Source organism: Octopus bimaculoides, chromosome 1, assembly GCF_046866305.1.
Source record: "Octopus bimaculoides isolate indiv1 chromosome 1, ASM4686630v1, whole genome shotgun sequence".
NCBI classification, from domain to species: Eukaryota; Metazoa; Mollusca; class Cephalopoda; order Octopoda; family Octopodidae; genus Octopus; species Octopus bimaculoides.
Window position 1 is genome coordinate 55,843,499 of NC_142928.1, and position 22,378 is coordinate 55,865,876.

A 22,378-nucleotide genomic window follows, 5' to 3' on the forward strand; every position below is an offset into this window, starting at 1 on the left:
TTGCATCAGAGTAGACAAATGGGTAAACAGCTACAATATAAGTAATACATTTAATTTATCATGAAATAAATTAATGACAGAAAGTGATAACTAGATGAAGTATATATTCCAGCTACATCTCCCTATAACTTTGACATTGGTTTGTTCTCTTACCAACACAATATGATGACGATGTGGTCTAATGATTAAGTAGCAACTATTACTAATGCTTTCACTCATTGCTGATTGCTACAAGCTCATATCTTTCAAATGGACTTTTAAAGTGCTATAAAAACATGACAATATTTGTTACATTTAAAAAACCCTGAGATTTTGGCACATGTATTTGAATGTGCAGGGTATATACATGCATGCATGCACACATGCACGTGCACACACACACACACACATGCACGTGCACACACACACACACACACACACACACACACACACACACACACACACACACATGCTAGCAGTATGGCCATTACCAAAAGATGTAAATGAGCTGTAAGCCTTTTAATGTTACTTTTATTTTAGTTTACTTAACTTTTATATTTCATTCTGTGAAAATTTTGTTATAATTTCAGACTGGAAACTTCATTTTTAATGGGAAAAAATATAACATTCAGCATTTAAATCAAGGTACTAATGATCTTGACTTAACAACTCCATTCGCACATATAATATTTAAAGATAAAATCAACTGGAAATCTAACCATTCCTACTGTGAGACACATGGTAAGTTGTTCCAATTTATTAACTTGCTATGTTTAAAAGGAAATGACATCACTGATCTGCTAGATATGTAACACAAGACGGAGAGAGTTTTGCAGAATTAACAGGTCACTTAGGATTTCAAAAAATATTATATGTGTCCTGTAAATACAGATCATTTGTACAAGAAGTGAATATTTAAAATCTTATTTAATGATGAAATAATTTAAATATATGATATTTTGTGAGTTGCTCTCAAAGTGTTGAAAAGTTGAAGTTTTACACCATATATCTTTCCATCGAGGTTGTTAATTTACTTTCTTAATAGCTATTCCAGTTAGTCATAGGTTAATTATACAGAATGGATCAAATAGCTTTTGTTAATTACCAAATTTTGCATCAACCTTCTGACTCCTCTTCCTTGTAATATAGCAGTGAGATTAGAGTGAGCCAAGGTTCAAAATACCAGCCAGTGAACCAGATATGTGATATCTATGTATAAAACTTAGGATGTATTGCATTTGTAATCTACTTGAAAAGAGCCAAGAGATGTTGTGTGGAGTTATGTAAGCACTAATGTAAATAATTTAAATCTCCAAGCTGTACCATATATTCCTTTTATTACATTTATTTTTTACCTCAGTTTATATTATTTTAAAAAAAAAGTCAGCTATTTTGCACTTACTATAGGGAAAATAGTTCAAAAGGGACGAAGGTAATTGGACTAAATTTATGATTTTACTTTGAGTACGAGATGTCAATTAACCCTTGCCATATGTTTTTGACAGTTTAGTAGTATTTCCTAATTAGAACATTATTTATTTTAAATCCAGTTTCTGATTTTATAACTGGCAGTAAGGAATCAAATATTTATATTACTGCTATGGTAAATCTTTTTGACAAAATTACACCTCTATTCAGTTTTGTATTTGTTCTTCTGCCTCAGGAACATAAATATTCAAAATATTTTTACAATGTTAGCAATACTAACACATATTTCAAAGGTTTTGAAATATACTTTGTAGAGATTTTAAGAATTCATAGAAAATGCTTTTTCACCAAGATCATTGGTAAAAGTGAGGATAAAATGTTCAAGAGTGAAGAATACAATATTATGTTTTACTTGAATTTCACAACAAACAGGATTAACATATTATTATTATTATTATTATTATTATTATTATTATTATTATTATTATTATCATTATAAGCCCATGGTGGGTGCTGAGTCACTAACTCAGCATAATGTTTTGTTTTGTTTATAGCACTTCCAAGCCCAACATATTAACAGACAATGAGAAAAATGAAGTCATAACAGGAAAGAGGGATTAAACTAACTTCCACTTTCTCACTGTCCGACATTTCACCGGTATTACTGAGACATAATGAAAATGAATGGAAGCTAGGAACATTGATTTTTCTTTTGAAGAACTGAAGAACTAATCCTGTAAGAAAAGAAGTTTAATCTCTCATAACAGGAAGATGTTTTTTTCTAACAATTTATTGATAATAGATAAAATGAAATATAGTAAAGTTTGTAGCAGAATCACCTCTGTAAAGAATATTTTCTTAAGATAATATCATCTGAAAGAATATTTTCATGAATAATATCACATATATTTGTGATATTCTTTTCCAAATGATTTTATATTGCTTATCCATTTTTATATTAGAATTGATTATAGTTAACATTTGACTGAGCTGGCTTTAAGGAAGAACAACCACATCAACCTTGCTCATTGACATTGATTTATTCAAATACACATAGTAAGTGATTATATATGTAATTTATATTAATGACAAGTAAATTCTGTTGTGGTACCTACTCTAAACTACTTAAGGAAAATAGTATAAAAAGGGTTTTCACTGTCTTTATGTAATACATCTAGAGTAAGCAATCTTAATAAAATCTCTTTCCTAGTTAACCAACACTAAGTTCAGTACTAAAGACTAATGAAAAACTTGCCAATTGTGCAAGGTCCTAGATAGTCCTGTACCTATTTTCAATAATAGGTATGAATATAGTGCAATTTTGATAATAGAATACAAACTCTCAATTCATCAGCTAAGTAGCCCAGCAAACTATCAACTTAGCCACCTGCACTTTTCTCAAAACAGTTAGCAGTAAAAATAATGAGCAAAACCCTTGACCTTACAAATTACTGTCATGTTTCTCTCTTCTATATGAATTTTTTTATTATCTGAAGAGTTTATTCATTATAACAGCATGACGGTAGCATACTTCCTGTGACGTTCAAATGACCTGATTTTATTTAATTAAACTAAGGCAGGTTTCTTGCTGTTTAACAGAAACTATGTTTCTAATAGCTCAACCATATGAGAAAAAAATATAATCTCTTAAAAATTTCATTGAAGTAGATGAATTGTTGAAAGATATTTCTGCAGCTTCATGCTCTTCCTTATATTAACTCCTGTTTTCTGTTAACTTACTTGCTACATGATACCAAAACAAGAGTTTGAAAATATGACTTTTCAATAAAAAGGTATCTAAAGTCTTTTCCAGGCTATGTATCTTGTAGTGATGTGTGTGTGTGTGCGTGTGCGCGCGTGTGCATGCATGTGTGTGTGTTTGTGCATAGGTGCAGATATGGCTGTATGGTTGAGAAGCTTGCTTCCCAATCATGTAGTCTTGGGTTCAGTCATACTATGCAGCACTATGAGCCAGCCCTGGGCTGACCAAAGTCTTGTGAGTGGATTTGGTAGACGTAACTGAATTATTGGCGTCACATGAGGGTTGTAAATAAATGTCGCTGTCATATAAGTGATGTCATTCATTTCAAATCTTCCATGAAAAATATGTCTGACCTTGAAGAAATATTATGTTACTTGGAAACAGGTGAGGATTTCTTACAGGAAGAGTATCAAGCTAAAAAAATTTGTTTTGGTGAATTCCGTCTAACCTATCTAAACATGGTAAAATTAACATTAAAACAATGATGACAATGATATATAATCTGACACAGTAGGATCAAGACAATAGAGTGTTTTGCAAATACAAAAATAAAGAGAGAAAAAGAAAAAGATCTCATTCTCAAGTGGTATATAGTACTTGGTATGAAATTCAGAACCACAAAGTGTGGGTGGCAGTAAGTCATGAAGTAGATGCAGTGTGTTAAATTTCTGTCATAGTTTAGTGCAGCTGTCAAGATTTAAAAAACAGATGTCATTATAATAGCGGTGAAAATGACCAAGCTGTTATAACATAACACTAGTAGTAAATTCGATAGACGGAAACTGTGTGGAAGCTTGTAATGTGTGTGTGTGTGTGTGTGTTAAGGTTTGTGTCTGTCCCCCCACACACACACACCAACCACTGCTTGACAACTGGTGTTGGTTTGTTTATGTCCCTTTAACTTAAAAGTTCTACAAAAATGACCAATAAAATAAGCACCAGGCTTTAAAAAAATAAGTACAGAGCTCGGTTTGTTTGACTAAACCCTTCAAGGCAGTGCTCCTCCATATCCACAGTACTATGACTGAAACAAGTTAAAGAAAAAAAAGTTTAGTACCTATTTTATCAATATCTGCTGAGTGATCTAGTTAGTAACTTAGTAACTAGTCATAAAACAAAGGACACCAGTTGTTAAGTGGTGTAAATGTAAGCACACACATGCACACACACAAACAAATATGGTGTTGATGATGACATGGACAAACAATAAAGCACTCAGTATTACTTATAGTACATAATATATTAGAAAAAATGTATACAATTTCAATATTCATGGTGTACTGCCAGTTTCACAGCATTATATTATAGCTTTTCTTCAGCATTGTCATCTTTTATTTACAACCAAAAGCAAGGTTGATACTGTTCAGAGGACATAATTTTAATTTGAGTTGTGGTAAGTTATTATCCTATTCAATGGTTTAAAGCAATCTACTATATATACTTATTTCTTTATTGCCCACAAGGGGCTAAACATAGAGGGGACAAACAAGGACAGACAAAGAGATTAAGTCGATTACATCTACCCCAGTGCATAACTGGTACTTAATTTATCAACCCTGATGAAAGGCAAAGTCGACCTCAGCGGAATTTGAACTCAGAATGTAACGGCAGACGAAATACCGCTAAGCATTTCACCCAGTATTATATATACTTTTATGTCAAAGTAAGCAGGATCTCTAGTAAAGTGAATAAATGTTCACTCATTTGAATACAATGAGCATGTTCAGCTACAGCTCTACATACATAGGACTAAATAGTGGGTTCAAACATTTGTATAGCTAGCATATGTTTTACATACAGCAATTATACTCACATTCATGCAGAGAGTGCTTACATACCTATATTTGCACATATGTTCAGTTTCTGTCAACATCTACATATACTCACACACATATTTACACATACATGCTCACATGCATAGCTGAAAAGGGCCTTATGTCCTGAAATACAAGAATACCAGATCTGAAATCTTTACAAAATGTAAACACTTCAACAAACATTTATTTTTATACTGGAATCTTCCAACACCATAATCACCAGTAGACCAGAGACAGCATTACATTACATAAACCACTTCAGTTAGTGTGTATGTCAAGAGGCTTAATAATTTATCCACAAGGTCACAGCTTTTCTCCAAGAAAGAAGAGTTATTGCAATGCAATATTTTGTGTAAAATTGAGTCAACTCTGTTTATGAAAGCAAACTTATAAACCAGCCAAGAAGCTTTATTAGTTTACTGCATTTAAATTAATCACACCATTTTACTGGAATAAATTCTTAATACAGGAAAAAGCCTTTATAGACATCCTGTACAGACAAATTAGTGAAATAAAAGTTTCTTTTGATTTGATAAGCATGGTTTTGTATGAAAAGTGGATATCACACCAAAATGTTTCTTTTTTTTTTAACCATTTTGATACCAACTTGCTTAAGACCATCCCTGATTTTGTGATACAAAACTGACCATTTTGAAGTGTTTATATTTAAGTTTAACCTTTCTGTCATAATTTTATATAAAGACTTGTTTCTTAATTTATATTCCAAACACCAGATTGATGAAGAAATAGGTTTTCCTAAACCTGTTATGGGTAGAGAATTTCACTATATGATTGCAAAAAGGTGAAATTGGAAATTCTGTATTGATCTGAATTAGTTCATTGTATATTACTTTTAATTACAAAACACACAGTTAAGAATTTTTGTGTTTGTTTGTTTCATACTATTAGTTTTAATTATGTTATTTATTCTTCTCTTTATCAAATCCTATGATACTTTTTTATATCATGCACTAGTGTCTACTTTGGCATGGTTTCTATAGCTGGTTACCCTTCCTAATGCCAACCACTTTACAGTGTGCCCTTGGTGTCTTGATGTTTTTCATGGCATCAGTACTATTGATAATTACCTTGTAATTTGCAAGGTCTAAATTGATCCTTACGACCATGGGAGAACAAAACTGTCATACTTGCTTCAATTGTTAGAACTTCAAAAATGATTTAATGTTCTCCAGGATGGCAAAAATGAAAATCAAAAATAATAACCATAAATATGTTGAACTAATGAGAAAGCTTCTATGTGGTTATTCAACTTGCTAGAAGTAGCAGTTAAATTTCCCTCAGATTTCCACCGTACTGTCTTAAAAAAAAAAAAGTATTGAATAATGTAATATCAGATATGCTGTGCTGAAAAGAAAGAATATTATAGCTCTAATGCTTTTGATCTTAAGTCTATTCAATGAGAGCTGACTTGGAGCTGAACAACACCAATCATTTGCCTACCACATCGTATGGTACTTTGGTATGGTACTGTATGGTACTTTGGTACTTTGGGCAAGTATCTGCTACTACAGCCCCAGGCTGTAGTAAAGAGCCAACAAGGTTCCCTTATATATATAAAAAAAGAAATTTGTTTAAATAAAATAAATTCACTGGCATCCTTGAATTTGCAAGGAGCCCTCTTCCAAGGTAGCAAAACAATCTGGTTCTGCCTTGCTAAATTTCTCTCAATGGCCCAAAATATAGCTGGAATGAAAATAGTTTACAAAGAGTATTTACAACTTTTATTAACAAGGCAAAATAAAGCATTTAATTGTGTCAAATAATGACTACCTATCATCTGCTAACCTTACAGCTAAAATGCTATGAAAATCTATTGTTTTCTAAATGAAATTCCACACAACACTACCCGTCATCTATTGTTTTTGACTTAGCAATGTTCTCACATAATCTACACGTAATATCATTTCCCTTACAATCATATCATTCTACATATCCCTGACGATGACCATACTATAATTATTTGAATTAAAGTCAGGTCTTCCCTTAAACTAGGCAATACCTGAAAGCATTCTGTTCAGTGGCAGCTCATAGATAAAATTAGTGGGGGTGCTGCTTCAGAAAATTTTTAGCTGTTGTTTTAATATTGTGTAAAAGGAAACAAACATGTAAAAAGAAAATTTATACATAAATTTTAAGAAGAAAGGACTCATTATATTGAATATTACCAATAATATTGAGTGGAAATAGCAAGTGCTGCAGTTCCACATTGCCTATATACAAGCCGCCATTGATTCTGTTGTATCCTTTACATTACAAATATCTAAACTCATTGGTATAGAATTTGAACAAAACAAGATTTTAAAACTGATAGCCTGCAAGTAATATTTTGGTTCTCTCTAAACCTGCAATTCTTCTACCACAAATAACAAATCTAAAACACTGCTATCTGTATCTCAATCAGCTACATCTAACCACACCACATCTGTAGACCTTCTTCACAGTGAAACACACCAGTAATCGTACTCCAGTTCACATCATCTTTGCAACTACATATCTAACAGGCCTTAAGCATTTTAATGTATATGCAACATTTCTGAATACTTCTACAAAACCAGCCTACAAATGCTCTCTTCCCTTTAAACCAAACAATAAGTACTAATTCAAACCATCATGTAAAATACAAATGCACTTTGTGTTCTATCAACATTTTCCATAGTCAAGACACTTGACTGTCAATGTTCCAGAACATTTAATCATAAATTGGTAATGTGGCTTAATCCAGCTGTGATTCTTTATATAATGTAGTCAGTAACAAAACTCTAATCATATAAAATTATCAGCAAAAGTGTATCTCCACAAATAACAAAACTCCTCATTATTCACATCATCTCTGCTAAAGCTAGCAACATTTGTTTTCCATGCCATATTCAACACTGCATTTAAAAGAAGAGAAAAAGAAATGATATTCTTTCAAGGTTCAAGGTATTAGTTTTTAAATGTAACTCTACTGGTAACTCCATATTATTTCAGAAACATTGGATAAAGTCTTAGTAAATTGTTATCAGTCTAATCCTAAAAACATGTTTATATTCATGCTGTTTTTCATTATGCTTTTTTTATGTGATTCTCTTATCAGACTATTGGGATATTGGTTACACATTATAACTAGTTATCCCTTCTTTAAACTATTCACACCTGTTAATTACATCTTGAAAGTATTTTTTTCTTTACGAATTAGATAGGAATGTGACTATTCCATAAAAAAATGATACAATGGAAAATATTTAAAGATAATTATGAGTCTATTTTGATACTTGTCTGTTTCTGTTCTTTGCTATAAAGGACTACATACCAAGCATTATAAAGTTTAAGATGAGCCAAATTCACAATCTGGTTTTAATACTAGTGTTTAACAACTTCATTTCAATTACATCACTAAAACCCTTGGGAAAAGTCGGAGTATTGCTACTTACTCATTTCCCTTGCACTAATAAACATCCATGCCAGAGTAAGAAACAAACAAAGCTATATGTTAGAAGAAGGTATATCCTATAGTATTCAGACAGACACTAGAATAGCTCTACATTGGAATGGTATTCTTGTAAACCATAAGTTAAAGTAGAGACTAATGTTTTAGGTTGCGTTCTTTGTTGGACAAAGAAGAAAAGCAATTTAATTTTATTTCTCCAGTACAAGGCCTCAACTAGAAGGTTAATCTCTGCTTTAACTCAGCACACACCAACTAACATCTCTTCTATTTTTACATCCAATCATGGAATTGTCTCATGTCTGGTAATATTCTTTTCTACTCCAGGCACAAAGCCCGAAATATTGGGGGAAGGGGCCAGTCGATTAGATCAACCTCAGTACACAACTGGTACTTAATTCATTGACCCTGAAAGGATGAAGGGCAAAGTCAATCTCAGCGGAATTTGAACTCAGAACATAAAGACTGATGAAATACTGCTAAACATTTCGCCCGGCATGCTAACGTTTCTGCCAGCTCACTGCTTTATGTATGGTAATATTGTCTCATCTATAATGCCATTATGCTGCCTCATGTAATTATATTCATATTAATTTTTTGCATTAGGTTGTGGCAGTTGGTGCAAATGGTAACAAATTGGACAAGATATTTATGCTATCTAGTCTAGTCCTTCATAGGTACATATTCAAATTATGCTGAAATTGACTTTACTTTTTGTATGTCAGTATTAATCATAAGTATTCAATTGATTCTTCATATGGACTTGTACCTACACCTGGTTGTATTTATAGTTAGGTGGGATAAGCATGAAAAGTTAAGTATTTTGATTAGGGCACAATGCAGCATGATAGCCAAATATGAACTGTTGGCCTTTGAAGAGCCTACAGTTCTTCATTTAATAATATATAAAAGGTAGAGAAACCAAATATAATTTCACAATGTGAGAGTGAACCTGCTTTGTTAATAGTTATTCCTAATTAGCTTTTTAATACTAACTACATTGGATAGTATAGTCCTAGATACACTGTATATAAATAATCATGGGGATAGTCACAACTAGAATGCTTTTGGTTATAGTTGCTTGATTAGGGCTGAGCTGGAGCTAAACAGCACACAATATAAAATAGCATAATCAAAACTAACCAGTAAAACAAATTGAATTTGGACTTAACTTTAGACATAGATAAATGAAAAATTTAACATTTTTTCATGGAGTTCATGCATTCTAGTATGGTGTAACTAATTTGTCGTACTAGCATGAAGGAATTGATTTCTTCAGTAGAGTACTTGTCTTTAAAACTAAATAACATTCTTAACTCTAACAACTAATCTTAATACTTGTAGTGGAACCTGTCTATATCAGTCAGACAAATTAGAACCTGGCTCCAGTAGTATGGTTAGAAATCATTACTGTTTGATCAGCAAGCCCAGCACATTAAGTAAATCAAGCATTCATTGTACTTTTGTATTAACCCTGGTATTATTATTTTAACATCTGGTAAAATGCACTACCTTTCTCCTTTTTTGGTTAAATTTGAAAGTAATGAAGAATTTAGTTGAATAACATAGTCATTGTTAAGCTGGTGTTTAGGACATATTTTAACATGAAATTTCTGATATATTTCAATTTGAAAAGCAAAGTAAAATTTGGCAGGAGAGAACTTAGAACCAAAAATGATGAAACTTAATTACTCTATTATTTAAACCAATTATTCTTTCTACAACTCTATGCTTTATTTTCACATCCACTACTGCTGTAATTCATAAAATGACAGCTGGCCAAATCAACAGGGTGTTGACATACAGGCCAAGAGTCTAGTGTTTGTATCCCATCATCAGTACTGTGGTGTGTCCATAATGAAGACACTTAATTGTCATTGATTTAGTTATTTACTTGTTGCTACAAATTGAATAGCATTGAACAGATATATACGGAGACACAACCTGGTCCTTAAGGTTGTCTTAAATGCTATAAAGAACCAAATTAATCTCAACAACAGTGAAAAAACACCTTTGAAAGTACCAACTAGAGATTTCATTACCTTTGTGCGCTCAGGTCAGCGGATCCATTTCAAGAAGAAGAACAACAACAAGCGTTTTTTGAGTAGGGTGCCAGGGACTCTTTCCCATCCCAGTTACGAAAAAAATGGACATTTTAGTGTGATGTGAAGGAAAGAAAGTTGTGAATCTAGTCGAGTTAACGGTTCCTCATGAAGATAACATGGACACCACTCAAGCTCGAAAGATTGACTGTTATGTAAACCTCCTCAAGGAATGTGAAGACGCAGGCTGGAAAGGAGAGCATTTTCCAATCGAAGTCAGATGTAGAGGGTTTGTTGGACACAGTGTGAGACGACTTTTGTTATTGTTAGGCCTAACTCATCATAAACACTACCATGACCGATATCCAAACTACAGTGGAAAAGGCTAGCCACTGGATTTGGTTAAAAAGAGACGATGAGCAATGGATAGAAGAATATTGAGCTTTATTTAATAACCAGTTGATCTAGCAAGTAGGGTCTCATATCAGTGAAGGGGGCCGGTGTGCATTGATGCCGTTGAGAGATAGGCCCCGAAATGGTGCACGTTCTCTCCTGATGACCCCATACACTTGCTGGCTTCCGGTATGCGGAGTTCTCGACTGGTACCACTTACATGTGCAAGTTGTTTGCAAAACATCTTGTTGCTACAAATTGCTGTATGTTAATTGAATGTCAGCTGTCATTGAGCAAATCCATAATCATAGGCTTCCCTGGCATGAACATTTCATAGTTTTTCAAACATAGAATATATATCTAGGAATTCATTATGGACTATGCTCTATCCCTCTTTTTTTTTTTTTTTTTTGTAATAGTTGTTGAGGAAGAGAAATTTCCTGCAGAATTAGCAATCTCATTCAGACCTTTTATCGACTTGTTTATTTATAGATAGGTACCATAGGTAAATAGTTACTCTCTGCAGTAAGTAGTAGCAGCAATTTATAGTTAATCAGTATTTCATTCACTTGCAATAATGATCATACTCTGTGCTATAAGCCCTTGAAGAGGCATTAGAGGAATCTTTCACTTGAAAACCCTGCAGTTCCTTCATTCTTGACTCAATTAATTAAGTCTATTTTAACTTCTTTTTTTTTAACAAATTTTTTAATACATCAATTCTGTTTATGTTTATTTTTCACTTAACAAATAAAACTAAAGTTGACCTAAAATTTATTAATTGCATCTTTTGTTTTTACTAAATTACAGTTTTAATTTCAATTTTGTAATAATAATAATAATAATAATAATAATGATAATAATAATAATAATAAAGTTGGAGGAGGATTAACACAAAGTGAGGCATTTTCTTAACAATTTAATGTTTTGCATTAAACATAGTAATCATATTCATGATGCTGATAAAAACAATTATTACAGCATTAAGTGATTTATCACATGTTGATTGCCTTTTTGTTTGTTTCTTGGGGGTGGAGACTTGTTTGTTTGTATTTAACTTACTAAATTTCGCAGTTTTAATTTTTGCCAAGTTAACAAGATTAATTGCAGTAGGGAATGGTTGAGTGTGTGTGTGTGTGTGTGTGCTCGTGTGTGTATGCGTGCATGTGTGAAATATTCATAAATGCTTCCTAAATTCTAAGGGGCCTTTTATGTGCCAGCGCTTAGCTTTGGTTTCATAACATTCGTTGATGAGAGATAAACTGATCTGGATGAAACTCCAGGCTATCAGTGATGTTCCATTTCCTGCAGCAAAATGAACTGAGATAATATAAAATAAAGTAACTTTCTTTATCTCTCTCAAAAACACAAGATGTATGTCTATGGCAGATTTGAACTCACAAGCAGTGATGTATATTCTTTTCAGTTCCAGGGGCTTAAAGGACAAAGTTGACTTTTAGAATGTAAATGGACATAAATAAATACAGTAAGAGATTTCATTTGACATTCCACTCTCATGATACCAACATAATCCTGAGAGTTACAATATTGAAGGACATTACAATACATATTGACAGGAATATCTTGCTCATTTGATCAGATATTGTCATTAAAATCTAAAAATTTATAACAAAAGATGTACTATTTCTTATCCTGTGAATAGGAACATACTGTATTTTCCAGCATGCAAGTCTATAATATATAGTGTAAACATATACTATATGTATATAGTGTAAACATGTAGTGTAAGCATTCAAGAATCATCCCTCTCTTTCACATGGAATTTTTGATCATCCAGTGTTGGAATTCTGCTTTATGCACTGCATATAACGCCTCGCAACTTTTTTATTTGAAGGAATTTTCAGAAAGCTTTTGGGAATTTGTGTTCTACATACAGGAATTCATACAGCTATGCAAAAACCAAAAGAAAATATTTTTTTGTGTGATTTAAGGGGCATTTAGTTGTTATTTTTAGCACCACCTCCTACTGTCCTTGTTTGTTTGTCACTTTAATGTTTTGATGTTTTTCAATATCTTTCTCCCCTTAACATATCTAATAGTCTGTTGCTGAGATTTAAGCCAAAATTTTGGCTGTCCATATTTTAAATGATTTAAAAGAAAAGAAATTTTAAAAATTCTAAAAAAAGTTTTTTATATGGTCATATGAATTCCCATGTGCAGAACACAAATTCACAAAATTTTTCTGAAAATTCCAAAAGATAAAAAAGTTATGAGGGGTTATATGCTATGTGTAAAGCAGAATTCTGCTCCTCCTGTAATCTGATTTGGTTGCAAAGTTTGGTTTGAAAAATTCAACTTGTGTGCTAGAAAAATATGGTATTGATGAAAGAAACAGACATGAAATGATAAACATTCAGACTACAGTGATTTACTGATAGAATTGGTCAGAATGTATGGCACTGACACCATTGTATCCATTGTGGTAGGAACTCTAGGAATAGAAATAAGCAGCTTATCTGGCTATTATTCAACCCAAGAATAGCAGAAAACAGTTTTCCATGAAGGGAATCCATATTTTTATGAAAATTCTTTACATAATAGTTCTTTAACAAGTAAATCCATAATTTCCACATTTGAGTTTGTATTTTTCCTTCACTGGTTTAGGCTTTGATTCTTCAGATGGTATTGATGTTAAATATGTAGCATTCCAAGACAAATGTCAAAACAATTAACCATATCAGTCCAAAGAAAAATAACACCGTAATGTTGGAAAGTTCTGTTCATAGTAGTAGTATGTATATTAAGAGAGAAGTCAGAATATTCTTGTGAAAGTGACTACTTCTTTTTACAGTTCAGTATTTGACTGTGGAAACCCTGCCAAATGTAAGAATTTACCTGACACTATGCCTTGCTGCTCATCTTCACATTTTATCTCTTTAAACACTCCAGAATAATGTGATTGGACAGATCTATGGTGACATGTCACTCAAAAATCTGGAAGTTGTTTATTGGTTCAATTTTTGCTGATAACATTATTCAATCTGCCAAAATTATGGTTGTTAACTGCAAACAAGTCCTGGGTTTGAATCAAAGTGAAGGCCTGCTACAATTGCATCTACTTCTAATCAATATATCTAGAGAGAAAGCCAGTCAGAACATTCTGTTGAAAAGATGTTGCTCATGAATTTAAAAAGTGAGGAACAGCTGGAGAGAAGGAGAGATTTTGGTGATCAATAGTCTTTCATTGGAAAGTATAGGTCCAAATCCTATTGTCTCAAGCAGCAGTTCATTTAGAAGATAATATTAACAAACCTAAAGATCTCTATGGTTCACACTGAATTTAGATTTCTGTACTACTGAGTGAGTGTGTGACAAATCTTCCTGTTTGACAGTGTGCTAGTCTATATTTGATAACTTATTTGGAATTGTTGCTGTCTATACTTTGCTGCTATATAAACTTAAGTGCATAGAATACAATATTCTTTCCAAAACAGAAGGAAATGCCTACAGTAGATTTGAACTTATAACCAATTAGTTCATAATTCTTAGTCAACCATTTTAATTGTTGCTTAATTTGCTTAATCATTACTTCTTTCTTGTAATTGTTTAAACATAATGTATCAGGGTTGTTTATTTGCTGCAATGTAAGAATTGGTTCCAGCACTTGACTGGTACTTTACTTTGTTGACCCCCACCCAGAAGGATAAAAGTCAAAGTTGACTTTAGCAGGATTTGAACTCAGGCATGTGTGACATCCTAATGATTCTTCCACTATTCTAAAGCATTATTCTGCTGAGGTTGACTTTGCTTTTCATCCCTTTGGGGTTGATAAAATAAATACCAGTTGAGCACTGGGGTCGATGTAATCGACTTAACCCTTCCACCGAAATTGCTGGCCTTGTACCAAAATTTGAAACCAATATTCTAAAGCAGTCATTGTCAAAACATTTTACTCTAGAAGTTGTAATTCTCCTCACAGAAAATAGCAGTTTCAACTGAGAAAGGCACCCAGACTTGCACTGAAACATTTAAATGAATAATCATATAAATATCTATATTTGCAGATCTGCATGACATGGAAAAACTGAAGTAAAAGTGTTTTTTATTTATATTTTATTGTTTTTCATTTTATTTTGTTTTTATCATATATTTTCAGGTGATCATGTAAAACTCCCCGAAAGAAACATCAGTATACCTCATGTGCATTTTAATTCAAGTACGTCTAACCATAGATACCACAGTAGACATAAACGATCTGACTCTTTAGAAAGATATATAGAATTGATGGTTGCAGCAGGTCCAGAAATGTGGAGGTACCATGGAGATGACTTAGAACATTATGTACTCACATTGTTGGCCATGGTAAGAACTTCTATAAATATTATAAAAGTTATATTATAGAATTAGAATGAGCAGTTGTTATAGCATTGAAATACTTGCTAAAGAGTTGACTGTTTATGTCCTTGACAAAGATACTGATCTTAACTGCACAATTTTCTCTTCCTATTTTAATTTTTATTTGAAATTATTTAACTTCTTCTAAAAAAGCCATGAAGGTCACATTTTCCATCTTCCTTTCTCCAGAGTTCAATAGAACTAAATCCAGTAAACATCAAATAATGCTTATTCTGATTATAAGAAGCCAAAATAACAGGTTTAGATTACCAGTTTGCTTGGGGTAATTATTTACATACAGATTGCACATACAGACACTTACCCAAACAAAAGTCTAACATGCATGTAACAGTTGTACTGTAATGTTTTATGGGGTAATGTTTAATATTTTAAAAATTTTATTTATTAATTGTTAAAATCTGTTTTATTCTTGACTATTTTTCAGGTCACTAACATATATAAACATCCATCTATAAAAAATTATCTTAACTTAGTTGTTGTCAAATTTTTAGTCCTTAAAGGTGATGAGGTAAGTCCATTTTATTTATTTGGAAGCTGTTAACATTTTGATATAAATCCTTTAATTTGAAAAGTGCATTTCACCTTCACATTCACATGCAGATTACTATATTTTGATTCTTTTAACTATTTTATTTAAATTTTTACTCACAAATATTTATTAAATTAATTAAAAATTTGTATGTAAATTGAGCTTGAAATATAAAATGTCAGTGCCTTTCTTTCAAAGATAGAGTAATATGGATTTTTCAGGAGGTTATTATATGAATAAAACCATATTATTATTTAAAGAACAAATGGATCTTAGTCAGAATCTCCAACCATCAATTTTCAGTTGTTCAATCAACAGAGCTACTCAGATCATTGAATCAGCATGTATGTGGCTGAGTATTCATGCACATGCATACCCTTAACATAATTCTGTCTTGATCAGCATGACACAATATGAGACAAGGCTGGGTCTTGGAATTACAGATACAATCCATCCAATGAACTTGCCCAACACATCACACAGTGAAATTGAACCTAGGACACCTCATGATTGGAAAGTGAACTTAACCTTTCAGAAATACTGTGCCTGCAAAGAATAAAAATAAGCATATTAACACAAATTTTGACTATCAGTAGATGTGTAGATAGCTGATTAACAGAATGCAGCAGAACATGTTTCTAAAGTTGTAGTTCTTCAATAAAGGGTCATATTAAATACAACTGAAGGCTATTCTCCAATGAAAAGCTCTGTCTGAACTATGAGATAAAATAAACTCTTCCCAGTGCTTAGAAGGTTCCATAGTAGAGATCTCCTGTTCCCTAAGTGACTTAATCAGCAGTGAAGGAAGGTACTCTGAAAATATAGTAGCCAGAATAATAACAGTTCGGAAAAAGTTCAGGAAGCTATTATCTCTGTTCACAACAGAGATTCTCTCTAAGGGAGTGAAGAGTAGATTGTACAATGCATGTGTACAAACTGTGATGCTCCATAGTAGTGAGATGTGAGCACTGAATACAGAGGATTTGTGAAGGTTGGGAAGAAATAAAATAAGCATGCACTACTGGATGATCCAGTGTAGTTTGCTAAGCAATCATGCACAGATGGGCTGTGGGAAAGACTAGGTATAAGATGGTAGTGTGCAAGATAGGAGATTATGCTGGTAATGATATGTTATGGATATGGATGATGACAGCTGAATAAAAGAAATACTAGGAGATCCCTGTGGAATTGTGAGATCAAGGAAGATATGGACAGAGGTGGTGAGAGATGATCTCAGAATGTTGAGCTTTACAAAGTAGATGGAAAAAGAAAGCAATAACTGATGGAACAATATGTTGAAGAGGATCTGTCCAACCCATGCAATCATGGAAAAAAGCAATTATAAAAATAATGAACACACACACATGCATATACACATATAGTGTAGTATATAGTTTACAGGTTGTCAATGGAATACAGTTTGTAAGTTTATATATTAAAATTTGTGGTTTCTATTTAAGAATTTCATTATTGCTATGTGAGCAACATTAAATCTCATCTCCTAGTTGATATTGAAATTACTTTCTTTTCTCTCAGATCTAAATATAATAATATGCTAAAAACCATATATTAAAAGTATTTTGTTTCAAACAACTTACTATCACATGATTTGTTAGTGATTTTCTTGTTATACAATATTCTTTCAACAAGGAGCCTATGCCTTAATTGCATCCCATTACTAAATAAAGAATCAATGTTATTATATAGTTTTCTGTTTGATTGTAAATTTCTTATAACTTAAGTAGAATTCCTTTACGTTTCTATCAGAACAGTAGCTTCTTTTATACCCGGGTAAGCTGAGAACTTACCTCATTCAAAAGAAACTGCTGTCTAAAGCAGCTTCTACTCTACCTAAGGTTTTTTTTTTTTCAGTGAAGATTGACTTTTCAGTCACTTACATTGAATCCAGAAAACAATTCTTTTTTTTTTTTTTTTTTCTTTTAATTTTAGGAAAATCTAGAAGTTACATCAAATGCAGTAAAAACATTACAACAATTTTGTAAATGGCAATACAAGCTAAATATTGAAGATGATGCTAATGAACATCATGATGCTGCAATACTTCTGACAAGGTATGTTTGTACAGCATATTTATCACTGCAATCTCTGATGTTTTGTGCAGTACTTGAAACTTGGGGTATTTTGTAGAACTGATTTCATGTAGTCTGGAAATCGTTTCACCTCTTCAAAATGTAGGTGGAGTATATCTGAGATGTGAGATTGTTATCTGTTAAACTGTTTCTATCATTATAGAAGTAATGATGCCAATGTTCTAGAAATCCTCCAAGGTTAAAATAGAAGAAAGATTTGAACTCTTGGAATTCTGAGTAAAAATTCTTATTTTAAAGCTGTTAAAAATAAAGCTTTATTTTTTTTTTCTTCTTTTAAATGGTAGACAGTAACTTCTGTTCAGTTTCCTAAATTTTGTTTTCCACTACTTGCCTTCTAAAATATTCAGGCAACAACATAGGATGAGAAGAAAAGTTTGGTTTATATTACATAGATGAAATTTCTTGTTCGAGATTTCTATATTTAAAGATTTTCATTTTTGATTCTTACTATGAAGCTTTATAATATATATATTTGTTTCTGTGACATTCTGCCCATATCAAATATTTAAAAATATTTTTTCATTCTCTTATGTAAGAACATGTAGAATAAAGTTGTTCTTATGCACATAACTATACCCCTATTGTATCAGATGTCAGAGTACAAAATTCTTGATTATACAGTTTTTTATCACTTCTCTGGATCAGAACTGTATCCTGTAGTATTATATTCTGAAATACAATATTTCTTAACAAATTCTTCATCCTTTCTATGTTCAAACTTTTTCAAATAGTAAGAAACTTAACAAACAAGAATTTTTAATAAAATATTTTAAATCTAGCCACCAACTACCCTTTTGTTTTGTTACATATAATGAAAATATAATTTTCACAGCCCTACTGGTGTTTTTGCCCAGAACTTCATATCAATTTATTACATTTTGTAAAGTGAAGACAATGTAAAGTCAAGAGGACCATTTACAGTTGCCAAGAACATGAGAACCTCTCCAGAGTTGATGTAATAAAATGCACTCAGTACTTCATTCTGTTAAGTGGTTTGTGTTAGGAAGGGCATTCAGTCCTTCCTAACCTTGCCCAATATAGAATGTACAAATAAAACATCTAGGAAGGCAGTAACTTTGTATAAGAACTGACTCAGTCCACAATGACCCATCCTACTTTTGCCAACATGGAAAGCAGAAGCAAAATTGGGATGATGATAATTATGATGAACGAAGTTTTCCTCAAAAAGAGGATATGACCAGTAGGTTTCAATCTGAGAGTATTCACTTACTTGCAAGCTGAGATCATGATATACTTCATATATATAATTCAAACCTCATTTCACTATAATCATTAATATTATTGGGAAATACATAAACTTCCTATCCTCTGCACCCAAAGTACAAAGTTTTGGACCTAATAAAAACTAACCAATAATTTATTAACTATTTGTGTCATGTGTCAGTCAGCTGAAATAAGCTACACAATAAGCTTATTCCGTGATCCAGTATCAAATCCTGATAGTTGATAGAGACCATAACATTTTATTGACATGATTAATACTCCTGGTGATCAATTTACAAAACTGTATTTAAACTCCTTTAGTCTTTAATAATTTTTTATTCTTCTTCTCTATTGACTACTTCAGCCAAATTTTCTTTACTTACTATTTTTTCGCTTACTCCCACTATCCTTTGGATTGTTTTAATCTATTTCATGTCATATTTATCTAATAGGATTTTTCTATTAATCATTTCATTTAACATAAAAACACTCTTTATGTCCTATCTCATCATCATCTGTTCCTAGCTCTGATGTCTGCTTAGTCAGAACTGACTTGGGTCAACACAGTAACTTCTACTGTTTAAAAAATTCTTTAAACTCAAGCATTTTTTATTATCAAATGGTAGATAGAAATAATGAAATTAAAGTAGTTAATATGGAGTTTGAGAAGATGAAAATGTGTGTGAGGAGCAAAACTCTAAAAGGCAACAGTTATGAAGATAAAGGGCTTAAGAGAGATAAATCAGGGCCAATAAGAAGTTGTAAAGGTAGTTCTAAAAGGAAGAATATATTATTGTTGTTGTAGTTGTTGTTATTATTATTATTTTTCATCTCACAAAATTTTCTGGAAAAAAATTCTTAGTGGGCAAAATTCTTAAGTAGCAAAGATGAAATTCTGAAAAGATGGGCTGAACACTTTACATCCCTTTTAAATCAAGAATCTACAACTGATCCTGAAGTAATTAATGAAATCCTTCAGAGGCCTATAATTGAAGAACTTGCAAAAGATCCTTTCTTGGAAGAGATAAATACTGCTATTAAAAAACTTCCCAATGGTAAAACTCCTGGACAAGATGGTATTCCCATAGAAGTGTACAAGCAGGGTGGTGGACAACTTGTAAGAAAGCTGCACAAATTGATCTGTTTGATCTGGGAAAGTGGACCTCTTTCCCAACAGTTCAAAGATACATCTGTAATGCACTTGTACAAAAACAAAAAGTGTTTGTGATAATCACAGAGGAATAAGTTTATTGTGCATAGCTGAAAAAATTTTTGCAAGGGTGATTCTTAAATGCATCAGTATATATCCTGAATCCCAATGTAGATTTTGGGCTGGGAGAGGCACAGTTGACATGATTTTTGTTCTTTGGCAAGTTCAAGAAAAAGTATGTGAGCAAAATACTGACTTGTGCAAGGTCTTTGTCAACTTGACCAAGGCTTTTCATACAGTGAATTATGAGGCACTCTGGAAAATTTTGTCAAAAGTTGGTCTTCCAGATAAAATGATAAGAGTAATAGTATATTTGCATGAAAGAATGGCAGCAACAGTGATATCTAGCAGTCAATGTTCAGAGGCATTTTCTGTTACCACCTTAACCAAACAGGGCTATGTTTTAGCTACTGTACATTTTTCCATATTCTTTTCGATGATGTTCTAACATGCTTTTAAGGACTACAATGAGAGGTGTAAAACTTCAATTTTACACAGAAGGAGGTCAGCTAAACCTAAAAGGGCAAAGTTTCAGATCACAGAAAAAGACCAAAGAAGAGATTCTATGTGACTTTCTGTTTGTTGATGATTGTACTTTGATTTCTCATACATTTGAGGGAATTCAGGAAATAGTTGACAGGTTTGCTGCAGCAGCTCATACATTTGAACTGACTATTAGCATTAAAAAAACTTAAGTTTTATTCCAGCCAAAGCCTAGGACAGAACAAACTCTAGATTCAATTGTGATGATTGACAATAAGCCAGTCAAATGGGTCAAATCATTTAAATATCTTGAAAGTGCAGTAAACTTTAAGAGTACTCTTGATGATGAAATCAATGTTAGATTATCAAAGGCATTTGAAAACTTCTCCAGCATTTGTGGCATAAACATGGTGTCAGTTTGAAAGCTAAAATAAATGTATACAAATCTTGTATTTTGAGCACCCTTTTGTATGGAGCAGAAGCATGGACTCCCTACTACAGACATACAAAGAAACTTGAAACCTTTCACATGTTCTGTCTGCATAATATTTGCAACATGAAATGGCAGGATAAGATGTTAAATATCAAAATCTTAGAAAAATGTGATATCTCCAGTATCAAAAGCATGCTGCTAAGAATTCAGTGCAGATTAGTCAGACATGTTGTTCGAATGAAAGATGATCGTATTCCGAAAATTCTTTTGTACAGTCAAAAAGTAGAGGGATATTGTGGTAAAGGAAAACCTGTCCTTAAGTATAAGGATAAGTTAAAGCAATCACTAAAATTTCTACAGCTTAACTTAACATCTTGGGAAAGTCATTGCCCAGATCAATCTGCATGGCATAAAATGTGTCATGATGCATCAAAACAATTTGAGTTAAAGAAACAGATCAATAAAAGAATTATATCCTGCAATCAGCAGACAAATTTGTCCAATCTCAGGCAAAATCAGAATCATCAGTTTTCCCATTGTGACTTCATAGCAAAATCCATACCTGGACTCAAATTACATTCATGTATCCATTGCAAATAGATGCAGCTTCTTTTATTTTTAAACCTTTTTTTTTCTTTTCTGAAATCCTCTCCTTCAAATATTCATGCATCAAAATTGACAGGAGTGACCATCATTATTATGATCATAGTCGAGGGAGAAAGAAAATAGAATTCAATGGATATAGTCTGAAGATTTTGTATAAGGAGAGTATTTATCAGTTTTTATGATTGCTACCAAATATAGGACCAGTATTCTTTGTGGTGTATATTTCTCTTTCTTTTACATGTTTCCTCTTTATAGGAATAAAGTATATTATAGAACATTTTATTTATTTTTAAGTAAGTATTGTTGTAGTAAGCAAGGACAAAAGTTATCAAACATTTTTTCTAGATACTACAGCCTCTAAACAACATGTATATGAATGAGATAGCTTGTAGTAAAATTTTCACATACTATTCATATTATTTAACATCTGCTCATAATATAGCAATGTCAAAAAGTGCAAGCATGCCTGTCTCATTGTAAATAGAATTTTGCTCTGTTGACCTCACTAGTGAAATTAACTTGAATTATGCATTTTT

The 22,378-nt window shown here is 32.2% G+C and overlaps 1 protein-coding gene across 1 annotated transcript in view; it reads left to right on the plus strand.

The window, feature by feature from the left end:
- Nucleotides 1–22,378, plus strand: part of LOC106883875 (A disintegrin and metalloproteinase with thrombospondin motifs 9) — a 143,376-nt gene that overhangs the window by 61,640 nt on the left and 59,358 nt on the right. The window contains exons 3-6 of the mRNA XM_089351131.1: nt 570–720; nt 14,987–15,192; nt 15,671–15,754; nt 17,726–17,847. Coding sequence (XP_089207257.1) covers nt 570–720; nt 14,987–15,192; nt 15,671–15,754; nt 17,726–17,847 — 563 coding nt within the window. The remainder of the gene's footprint in view (nt 1–569; nt 721–14,986; nt 15,193–15,670; nt 15,755–17,725; nt 17,848–22,378) is intronic.